The following is a 12362-nucleotide window of genomic DNA, read 5'->3' as shown; positions in this document are numbered from 1 at the left end:
TGTATAGTTAATGAAATACAGACTTAAAATACAATCTGGAGGAAAACACAAAGGAAGAAAATAGTTTACTGAATACCCAAATTTAATAAAAATAAAACCTCAGAGAAAATAACAAAACATGCAAAGAAAATAAAACAGGAATTTAAAGAGCTGAGTCAATAACTTGAGAAGCAAAAAACATCATTGCAGATTTAACAGAAAGAATAAAAGAATCTACAGGGCTAAACGTTGAATTACTAATACAGGAAAGTCTTGAGATAAAATGAATGCAGAGGAAAAAGATTAAAGAATTAGAAGAAAATAGAAATGAAGCCCAGACAAGAAATGATTTAACATAAAGAACTGATGGTGGGGTGGGCTTTGGATCATCAGTTAAGATGCTGGCATCCATGTTAAAGTGCCTGGTTCAGGACCCAGCTCCATTATCCAGTTTCCTGCTAATGCACACTCTGGGATTCAGCAGGTGATGACTTGAGTGCCTGGGTCCCTGCCACTCATGTAGGAGACCTGGACAGTTTTGGACTCTTGCCTTTGGCCTGCCCTAGCCCTGGATGTTGCAGGCATTTGGAAGTGAACCACAAGATGAAAGATTGATGTCTCTCTCTTGCTCTCTCTCCCTCTCCGTTTCCACATCTTCGTCACTCTGCTTTTCAAATAAATAGAAATTTAAAAGGCAATTAATGTCTTGAATTAGCACATGAATATGTAACAGAAAAGTATCCAAAAACATATACCAAAAAAGTCCTTGGAACAAAGTAAGATTTTAATTGACAAATAATGAATGCATAGACATTCAAAGAAATTGTGATTTAGAACAAATTATATATGGAAAAATTTTATTAAATTTTTGAATATCAATATGAAGAAGAAAATATTTGGGTATCTAGTTAGCAAGGCAATCCAAAACAAGGAGTGACATGGGGATGGGCGGAAATAGTTAACACTCTATAATGTATCTCCACACTCCATAGCAATCCTTTACTCAAAAGTAAACAACATGTAGAAAGTTCTGAGGAAAACTTTCTGACTCAATAAAATTATACCCACCCAATTTATGCCTTGAATATAAAGATAGTTGTAGCATATTCTAAAATATCTAAACTATCACAAATTTGACTATTTTCATTCTTTGAAGAAAAACATACTTTCAGTTGTAACTTGGCTAACAAAAAACATTTTAAAAAACAAATGAATAGAAAAGGCAAGGCTTTACAAATGTGATGAATATTGAATATATTATATATAAATAAGACTTTAAAATAGAGGACATTATTATTATAATATACAAAGTTAGGCTGGCGCTGCGGCTCACTAGGCTAATCCTCGGCCTGAGGCGCTGGCACCCTGGGTTCTAGTTCTGGTTGGGGCGCTGGATTCTGTCCCGGTTGCTCCTCTTCCAGGCCAGCTCTCTGCTGTGGCCCGGGAGTGCAGTGGAGGATGGCCCAAGTGCTTGGGCCCTGCACCCCATGGGAGACCAGGAGAAGCACCTGGCTCCTGGCTTCGGATTGGCGCAGGGTGCCAGCCGTAGAGGCCATTTGGGGGATGAACCAACGGAAAAAGGAAGACCTTTCTCTCTGTCTCTCTCTCTCTCTGTCTCTCACTAACTCTGCCTGTCAATATATATATATATATATGTGTGTGTGTGTGTGTGTGTGTGTGTGTGTGTGTGTATATACACACACACAAAGTTATAGAGCTGGATAGAATCTTTAAAATGATAATTTAAATAATAAAACTCAAGATTGATGGAAAAAAAAAAGAAATGTTTTATAAGAATGTTGGGCTACAGGCATTTGGCCTAGTGGGTAATACGCTGGATTAATATGTCTACGTCCCATATTGCAGTACCTGGACTGGAGTCCTGGCTCTGCCCTCAATTCCATCTTCCCATTAATGCAGATCCTGGGAGGTAGCATGCGGGATTTAAGTTTTTGGGTTCCTGCTATCTACATAGGTGACCAGAAATGAGTTCCCAGCTCCTGGCTTCACCTTGGCCTTCCCTCAGTTATTAAGGACATTTGGAGAGTAAATTAACTGATAGGAACTCTCTATTTCTCTCTGACTCTCAAACAAATTTTAAAAGAATGTGTTTTTTTTAATTACATGGAAAGATGCTAACTTTTAAAGCTCCTAAAATTTAAATACTTTAAAAATATATATAGACTGTCTATCCTCAAAATTTGTATAACCCTTCCTTACAATTTTAAGAGGCATCATTGGAAACTAGTATCTCTTAAATCAAATAAACATTTATCTAAATTTCAACAGTTCATTCACCTTTACCTCTGTTTCTTTCTTTTCTGTTTTTGGTGTGTGTGTGCGTGTGTGTGTGTGTGTGTGTAGGTGTGGGTGCATCTGGCTCTAAAAAAATATGATAAATGTAGGAATCCCAAAATGGCCACTCCTAAGAAGACAGGTACAGATAACAATGTAACTTTCCAAGGTGACTAGAGGTAAACAAGTTTGCTTGGAACACAAGTAAAATCACAGGATTAAAGGAAGAAATAGAAGAAAAACAATCCCAAAATTGAGAGGATGATTGTGATGACATCATGCTTATAGTGATGACTACTTCATTATATCAAATTGGTACATTTTCTTTAGAAGAAAATACAAGAAATTTTAAAAGAAGTTAAAAAACTAGCAAGAAGTAATTGACACTTCACAATCCATACTGGAAGCAATTCAGTGAGTGTTAGCAAATTTGAAAGTTCAATTAAATGCAAAATTTGGGGACAACATTAACCTGGAAGCTAATAAAATTTAAATATTTTTATAATAGTTAATTTTTAAATTTAAATATTGTTCAAAATGATAATTTCCCTTTTTCAAGTTCCTGGAAAGCAAGATTTTCTTTCTTTCTCTCTCTCTCTCTCTTTTTTTTTTTTTTACATAACAAATACATTATCTTTAGGAGCTTTGTATAATTTTACTAAAAATCAGATTAGCAATCTTTTAAAAATGCCTGTTACATATTTATCTCCACAAAAATATTTACCTTCTCTTTTCTCTGCTATAAATCTGTTCAACTCTTGTATTGTTGCCTTATCAATAGATATATGTACTTTTAGTTGATCCAATTCTTCTTGAAGATTCAATCTATAAAAATTAAAGGAAAAAATATTTAAAATGTTAAGGAATAATGGAGAAAACAAATAAAGGCAGAAAGACGTTTTAAAATATATAATCAGAGAATGTTTAGGAAACTATATTAACAAGGGGCCGACACTGTGGCGCCGCAGGCTAAAGCCCTGGCCTGAAGCGCTGGCATCCCATATGGGCACTGGTTCTAGTCCCGGCTGCTCCTCTCTGATCCAGCTCTGTCCTATGGCCTGGGATAGCAGTAAAAGATGGCCCAAGTCTTTGGGCCCCCCTGCACCCACATGGGAGACCTGGAAGAAGCTCCTGGCTTTAGATCAGCACAGCTCCAGCTGTTGTGGCCATCTGGGGAGTGAACCAGCGGATGGAAAACCTCTCTCTGTCTCTCTCTCTCTCTGTAACTCTGTCTTTCAAATAATTAAAAAATAAATCTTTAAAAAAACGAAAACTATATTAACAATATTAACAAATCCTAAAAATTAGAATTACATTTTAAGGAGGATTTAAAAGCAAAATGTTTCATGTAAGTGATTTTTGCTAACTTTAGGTAGGTAATTATTTTAAATACTTAAAAGATAGATTATATGATTTTAAAAATCATGTATTGAGCTGCTCAATCAATTCCTTTAAAAATTTATTTATTTATTTACTTTTATTTCAAAAGACAGAGAGATATAGAGAAAGATCTCACCTACTTATTCATTCTCTAAATGCCCACAGCAGTCAGGGCTGGTTGGGCAAAAGCCAGGAACCAGGAATGCTATTCAGCTTTCCTATGTGGGTGGCAAGAGCCATCACCACTACCCACTACAGTGTGCATTAGCAGTAAGCTGGAGTCAGAAGCCAGATGTGGGAATCAAACTCAGACACAGAATATTAATTGATATATTTAAAATGTGTACTCCTTGACCATTTTCTAGTACAGAGATAGTATAGGTAGAACAGTATTTTAAAGTGTTAAAACATACCACTAAAAACAAAGATAGTAAATCTCTAATTGCCAAATAAAGACAAACAACTCTTACAATAAAATGGAACTAAGCTAACATGCTGAGTATTGGATATGGGTCAAATTTTACCATGGGGACCTAAGACTGTGAAATCTGAGTGGGGATGGAAGTTCAGACCCACTGCCCTGTATGGTGAAGAGACAATACTGGGCTAACTACAGGGAGGCAAAAATGTGCTGAATGAAAATACCAACATTTGAGCTTATGTGGCAAGGTTTTCATTAAAAAGAGTCTTTCTGTTGGGCCGGCACAGTGGCTCACTTGGTTAATCCACTGCCTGCGGTGCAGGCACCCCATATGGGCTCCAAGTTCTAGTCCCGGATGCTGCTCTTCCAGTCCAGCTCTCTGCTGTGGCCCAGGAAGGCAATGGAGGATGGCCCAAGTGCTTGGCCCCCTGCACCTGCATGGGAGACTAGGAAGAAGCACCTGGCTCCTGGCTTCGGATCAGCGCAGCACTGGCTGTAGCAGCCATTTGGAGAGTGAACCAATGGAAGGAAGACCTTTCTCTGACTCTCTCTTTCACTGTCTATAACTCTACCTGTCCAAAAATTAAAAAAAAAAAAAAAAAAGAGTCCTTCTGCTCTCCAATCTGAGGATAGGATAGAGACAATCACATGAGATCAGGATACTAAACCTATATCACTGGGTTTAAAATTGAGCTAGACACATTTGTAGAAACATCAAAAATTAACAGTTTTATAAAAAAATATAAAATGCCAGTGTATATACACAACAATTTAGGCAGAAACATTTGACAACACGGAAAACAACAGAGAAAATGGATGGGAGAAAAATCAACATAGAAAATACTTCTCAAAGAAGTCAAGCTTTCAGATACAAGTAAATGTTCAAAGATATGAATGCCAGTCTGTATATCACACTGCCCAAAATGAGAGAATGTACAACCAAACACAGGTAATAATTCCAAATAATTTTTATAATTAGTTTTTGTTCAAATGTTAAAAACCAAAAAGAGATGATAAACATATAAATAAGGTTATGAAACAAAATATAAGAAAACATCAAATAATATGTCTAGAAATGTTAAATAAAACAAAAATTAATAATAGCATAATCATGGAAATGAAAAAAAATTCAATGGAAGAATTAAATACCATGCAGAAAAAGGTAATGGGCATTGCTAAAAAGAAAGACAATCCAAAGAGACAGAAAATAGTAGAGACATACAAAGTATTTTGGAAAATGAAATCTGGAGAGCATCCAATACAAATTATTCAAGGAAAGGAGGGAATAAGGATTGAGGTTAGGTTACAGTCAAAATAACCATGGATTAGAGAACTGATAAAATATGTGAACTAACAGATTAAGAGAACATGAAAAATTGCAAGCAGAACAAATAAAACTACACTTACACTTAAATTTATCATTTTCAAACTCCCAGACATCATAGAGACAATTTTTAAATTAACCAACTTGAAAAGAAAAACATTCACTAATAACTAAAGAACTTTGTAATAACACACTTCTTTGTATCAACAAGAAAATTGGAGGGTAAATACATAATATGTTCCATGTGTCAAGATTTGTTATTTATAGATCCTAAATGAAAAAAAAATTAAAGAATATATTTTAGGAACAAAAAACTTAAAAGCAAGGTATGAAACAAAACATGCAATGATGATGACATATACTGATAAATGTGTACATGGAACTAAATAATATTTTTTATATTTATATAAAACAACCATAACAATTCCTTCTAAATGAAGGTAGAACTAAAATTCTGGACAACAACCCACATAAAATCATGGGAAGAAACAGAATTAAAGCATTTTAAGGTCCTTGTACTGTTGGAGGACAGAGGGACTAATGAACTGCAAAGTTTGTAAACTACATGATGCATGTTACAATTTTAAGGATAATTTAAAGAATGGAAAACAAATGTAAAATTTACAAATCAGAGATCATTATAGAAATGAAAAAATAAAATCAAGCTGAAGGCAAAAACACCATTGTAAAAAGAGCATAAAACAAAAATATATACTAAGGAAAAAGCAATTTACAGATAATCATGGCCATTACAAAGATATCAAAAGAATGATTTAAAAGGAAAATATATTAGTTCTAAATTTTTATGTACCCAACAATATAAAATAAAACTCTTATAATGGAGGTTGGCATTGTGGTATAGTAGGTTAGGCCATCGCCTGCAGTGCCAGCATTCCGTATGGGCACTGGTTCAAATCCCAGCTGCTCCACTTCTGATCCAGTTCCCTGCTAATGGCCTGGGGAAGTGCAGAGGATGCACCAAGTGCTTGGGGCCCTGAACCCACATGGGCAACCCGGAAGAAGCTCTTGGCTCCTGGCTTTGGCCTGGCCCAGTCCCAGCCATTTGGGGAATGAACCAGTAGATAGAAGACCTCTCTCTCTCCGTCTCTCCCCACCCTCCCTGTAATTACCCATCTCTGTAATTCTGCCTTTCAAATAAATAAAATGAAATAAACTTAAAAAAAAAAAAACTCTTATGGTGATTCAAATGAGAAAATGATATATAAACTAAAATGTAAGAGTCTCTGCTTTCTCTAAATCTGCTACTTGAAAAAACTGATAATAGTCTGATGTGTATACTTACATTTCTTGTTCATTTAAACATAAAGGAACATACACGAGGATTTTTAAAATTGGAGTGTTTTGATCCTAGATCGATTACAGATAAAAGAAAGAGCATATGCTGAGGTACACATATAGAGTCAATGATGTTTAGATTAGGTTCCTGATTTGTTTAGTTAAGAACACAGAGCACACTGAAGCAAGATGGCCAAACAAAGAAAAATCAAATGTAACTTATCCCAACTTAGTTTTCCTTGGCTCTGAGATCCCTAATCCAGCACTACACAGTGCTACACTTTTTGAAAATGTTATTTCTTGCTTCTTAATGAATATTTTATACTTAGAATTTGCTTCTTGTAGAAAGAATATTTTATATAGACATCAGGAACCAACATGAGTCAAGCTAAGCACCTACAAACCACATTTTAAAGGGTTACTGGGGAAGAGGCTGACAGAGTCAGTGCCTTGGCATAAGCAGGATGGGCACTGGCTATCTACAGACTCTGGTTTACTATGCATTTATTCTCATGTTTCTGATACTCTGGTATGAAGATTATCATTCAAAATCTATTTTATTACTGGACAATAGGTGGCACAGAACTGTGATCCCTAAGAGAAACCAATAACAAAGAGAGTCCCTAACAAATTGCCCAGATTTAGGCACTTTCCAGACCATGATGCAGAGAGAAGGGTCCCAAGAACATGGTGGTCTGAGTTGGAAAAAGAGTTTAGAAAGGCTCAAGTGGCTAGAATTTGTTAATCTGTGAAGCACTCTACCCAGAGAGGAAGAAACTACATTGAGAAAGAGCTCTATAAATCTACATAAGAATTCCTTTGAATCTATGGCTAAATGTTATGTGGTATATGCACAGTATGAAACACAACAAGGTCAGGCAAAGAACAGGTGCCACAAATGAAACTATTCCCAGAGTTTACAGGGGATTGAGATCTACTTTGAGTAGTGACCAGTGAGAGAAGACAATCTTTGTTGACTCCAGGGGCATTCAGTAGAGAACCCAAAAGGTAGTAAGGAGAGATAAACAAATCCCTGGTAAAGGATACTTTAATGTACTGAAGAAGTTTTTAAAAATCTGAAAATACATAAGCTTAGATTTTTAGCACAACTCCCTGAGTAATCAATAGAAAAAGTAGACAGAATTCTATAAGGATACAAAATATGTGAAGAACAGTATCGAAAACATGGCTTAACTGACATTTAAAACACTTTTCTTTCACCCAAGAACTGCAAGAGAAACACTGTTTTTTAGTGCCATGACACAGTCACCAAGATAAGACCACGTTTGGTATAAAAAATTATTAATAAAGCTAAAAGGATCTACAGCATGCAAACCATTTCCTATGACAATTTAATTAAATTAAAAATAATCACAGAAGGCTGTCTAGAAAAAAAATCCCCAAGTATTTGAAAGAATCTACTTCCGACAGATTCTGTTTGACAAATCTTTAGTCAGGCTCGTGAACCTTCTACTAAACCCATCTGTGTACTTCTTTACTAAAAAAAAAAAAAAAAACAGGCCAGCGCCACGGCTCACTAGGCTAATCCTCCACCTTGCGGCGCTGGCACACCGGGTTCTAGTCCCGGTCGGGGCGCCGGATTCTGTCCCGGTTGCCCCTCTTCCAGGCCAGCTCTCTGCTGTGGCCAGGGAGTGCAGTGGAGGATGGCCCAAGTGCTTGGGCCCTGCACCCCATGGGAGACCAGGAGAAGTACCTGGCTCCTGCCATTGGATCAGCGCGGTGCGCCGGCCGCGGTGTGCCGGCCACGGCGGCCATTGGAGGGTGAACCAACGGCAAAGGAAGACCTTTCTCCTTGCTCCTTGTCTCTCTCTCTCACTGTCCACTCTGCCTGTCAAAAAAAAAAAAAAAAAAAAAAAAAAAAAAAAAAAAACAACAACAACAACAACAACAACAAAGCAGGCAAAACCTCTGCTAGATCAGTTTAGGAGCTTCCCAACCTGTTACTGTTACCCTTGATACTCAATTGGGACCCTCAACCTCTACCATCTCCTAAGTGAGGTCTATCTTCACCAAGAGGTCTGTTAAGTTAGTTTATAGAAAATCTTCTTTTACCCCTGAAATGTCCTTTTAGTAATTTCCTGCCCCACCTCCAACCCTGCCCCATAGCTATAAATTACCATGTCTATGCTGTATTTGGAGCTGAATCTAATCTCCCTCCCCACTGCAAAAATCCCATGTGGTGGTTCCTGTGACTATCATTACGGTCCTGAATAAATTCTTCCTTACTATAATATGGATCACAGAATAATTTCGTTTCTTTAACATTTCTATTTTTTTTTTCAAAAAAGAACCAAAGAGGAATTAGAAAATGTTTCAAATTTATAAAAAATTAAAACAACATGTCACTATTTGTGAGGTGTAGCTAAAGCAATACTTAGATGAATATCATTAGTGTTATATTAGAAAAGAAAAATCTAAAATAATCAAATGTCTGATAAAAAAGATAAAGATAACAAATCAAGTTAGTCATTTTTTCATATATGTATTGGCCATCTGGATGACCTCTTTGGTGAAATATCACTTTTCTAACTGAACATTAAACTCATGAGTTAAAAAAAAAATATGGTAGTCTCCCTTAATTGAGGTAATACTTTCTGTGGTTTCAGATGCCTGTTGCTAATCATGATCAGAAAATATTTAATGGAAAAGCTTAAAAGTAAAACACTTATAAGGTTTAAATAATTTTTATTACAGTATATTGTTAAAATTATTCTATTTTATTATTGGCTATTATTCTCTTACTGTATCTAATTTATAAATTAAACTTCATAATAAAAAGATATATACAGGAAAATATAATCTATCTAGATTTTGCTGCTATCTATGGTTTCAGGCATCCACTGGGGGTATGCGGAACATATTTCCTGTGGATGTGGGGGGGACTACTGTAAACTTCCAATATACAATTGCCATTTACTCAAGTAAATGAAGTGAAGTATTGACTTATGGATAAAAAATGTTTTGTTTCTTACCCAACAAGCTTGCTGACAGTAAAATACCAACTAAAGTACCAGTCAAAAACACAGTAGCTATAATGTGGGAAAACATAAACAATGGATAAATAGATTGTGTATTTATACACAATGGAATATTATTCAGTCTCAAAAAGGGAGAAAATCCTAACACATATAGACAAAAATGTGAAGATAGTATGGTAAATGAAAGAAGCCAGACACAAAAAGACAACTACTCCATGAGTCCAGTATATGAGATCATTAAAATATGCAAGTTCATAGAGACAGAAAGCAAAAAGAGACAGGAGTTAGGGGAAGAGGAGTATGGAGAGTTACTGGTTAACAGCTAACATAGAATTTCAATTTGAAAAGATTCTAGAGGTGGTACTGATTATGGCAGCATGATGCTGTAACTATTGTTAATGTCTCTGAACTATACATGTAAAGAAACTCAAATTATAAATGTTAGATCCTATAAATTTTACCACAATTTAAAATATATATATACATACCCACAATTAAGTTTAATTGTACAGGAAATTAATGTATAAATCACATGTATACTTTAACAGATAGGAAGGACAAGAAAAAGAAAGGAGGGAAAGTACAAACTCTAAGGGAATTCATTATTCCCTACTTTATTACATGTATAACTGGATTATACTATAAGTATTTTTGTATTTATTTATAATAAGCATTTCCAATAGAAGCCCTAGAGGACATGTGCCATTTATTGAACAGTTTTCTTAGGTGCTGGAATCATATGTGCATTTCTTCTTTTGATGTTACTCTCTGAATCTTTCATAGTTATACTTGTTTTTACTCATGTCATTGTATTTATGAAACAGAATAACTTTATTTTGAAGTAAAAAAATAGATTGAGACTAAAAAAAGGGAAAACAAAAATAAAAAAGCATAGAAATCTTTATTTTTATTACAAGTTTTTTATTGTGTATTTATGTGCTAATTGATTACTATTTATGTTCTCCAATAACAGAAGCTCTACGAGACCTGGAACCACCTGTGTTCAGCTCAATATTTTACTTCTGGTACCTGGCATATTTATTGCATTAATGAAATCAAAAGCAACACAAATGGTACTGATTCAGATAATACATAATTGGCATTATAGAACGTCCCAGTTTAAAGGCACTTTTCACAGGCATTCTCTACTGGAGCATAGGTTTCATTCACTTCCAGGGACCCGTACTGTTTTATGACTATTCAAAGCCCAAACATAGGCCTCATGTTGTGTCACACTCTGAAGCATGCTAAAAGACAAAAGAAGAATATAAGGGACTAGAGTCTTCATAGTTTTAACTTAGCAATGAATTAGTTTTTCTATTAATGTTCTGAAAACTTCCACTCTTACTTACGGATACTTAATAGATGAATATACTTCCTGGGGCCCGTCCTGTAGCGCAGCGGGTTAAAGCCCTTGCCAGAACGCTGGCATCCCATATGGGCACCAGTTCTAGTTCCGGCTGCTCCTCTTCTGATCCAGCTCTCTGCTCTGGCCTGGGATAGTGGTGGAGGATGGCCCAAGTGCACCCACATGGGAGATCCAGAGGAGGCTCCTGGCTCCTGGCTTCAGATCGGCTCAGCTCCAGCTGTTGCGGCCATCGGGGGAGTGGATGGAAGACCTCTCTGTCTCTACCTCTCTCTATAACTCTTTCAAATAAATAAAAAAATAAATCTTTAAAAAAAAAAGGTGAATATACTTCCTATGTGCTCCAATCATATGTGATAAATTTCTTGTACCTGATTTCCAATAATAAAGTAACTGAGATTCAAATATTTTTTGCCATTTAGCCTTGAAGCCCATTATTTTTCTTTCAAACAGACCCTGTTTGAAAGCACAGATACATTTAAATTCGCATTTGTTATATGATCTTATTAGCTATTGCTTATATCATAGAGTAAAATAAAAAAAAAAATACTTGCATACAAACCTGCACAGCAGCCCTCTTCACAGTGGCCAAAAGGTGGAAGCAACTCGACTCTCCACCAATGGATAAATGAATAAATAAATTATAGTACACGAGTATACATATAATGGCAAAGTATTCAACCATAAAACATGATGTTAGGATACAAGTTACAATGTGGATTTTTTTTTTTTTTTTTTTTTTTTGACAGGCAGAGTGGACAGAGAGGAAGGTCTTCCTTTGCCGTTGGTTCACCCTCCAATGGCCGCCGCGGCCAGCGCGCTGCGGCCGGCGCACCGCGCGGATCTGATGTCAGGAGCCAGGTACTTATTCTGGTCTCCCATGGGGTGCAGGGCCCAAGCACTTGGGCCATCCTCCACTGCACTCCCTGGCCACAGCAGAGAGCTAGCCTGGAAGAGGGGCAACCGGGACAGAATCCGGCGCCCCGACCGGGACTAGAACCTGGTGTGCCAGCGCCGCAAGGCGGAGGATTAGCCTAGTGAGCTACGGCGCCGGCCGTGGATCAATCTTAAAAACATTATGGTAAGTGAAAGGAGCCAGATACAAAAAGTCACATATTGTATATTTATATGAAATATTCAGAATAGGCAAGTCCAAGGAGAAAGAAAATAGATTAGTGGTTGGCAGTAGCTAGCAGAGGGACAAATAGAGAAATGGGGAGTGACTGCTTAATAGTTACATGGTCTCTTTTGGTGGTGATTAAAATGCTTTGAAATTCGATAAAGCTTAGACTGCATAACATT

The 12362-nt window shown here is 36.4% G+C and overlaps 1 protein-coding gene across 11 annotated transcripts in view; it reads right to left on the bottom strand.

The window, feature by feature from the left end:
- The window catches only part of CNTLN (centlein), a 388354-nt gene that overhangs the window by 158992 nt on the left and 217000 nt on the right, over window positions 1-12362 (bottom strand). For all 11 annotated transcript variants that reach the window (XM_008254476.5, XM_070052688.2, XM_070052657.2 and 8 more), the window contains one exon: window positions 2999-3099. In XM_008254476.5, coding sequence (XP_008252698.5) covers window positions 2999-3099 — 101 coding nt within the window. The remainder of the gene's footprint in view (window positions 1-2998; window positions 3100-12362) is intronic.

Source organism: Oryctolagus cuniculus, chromosome 1 (assembly GCF_051225735.1).
Source record: "Oryctolagus cuniculus isolate XC-2025 breed Fujian yellow rabbit chromosome 1, ASM5122573v1, whole genome shotgun sequence".
NCBI classification, from domain to species: domain Eukaryota; kingdom Metazoa; phylum Chordata; class Mammalia; order Lagomorpha; family Leporidae; genus Oryctolagus; species Oryctolagus cuniculus.
The sequence above is the reverse complement of the archived record's forward strand: the minus strand, read 5'-3'. Positions and strand labels throughout refer to the sequence as shown.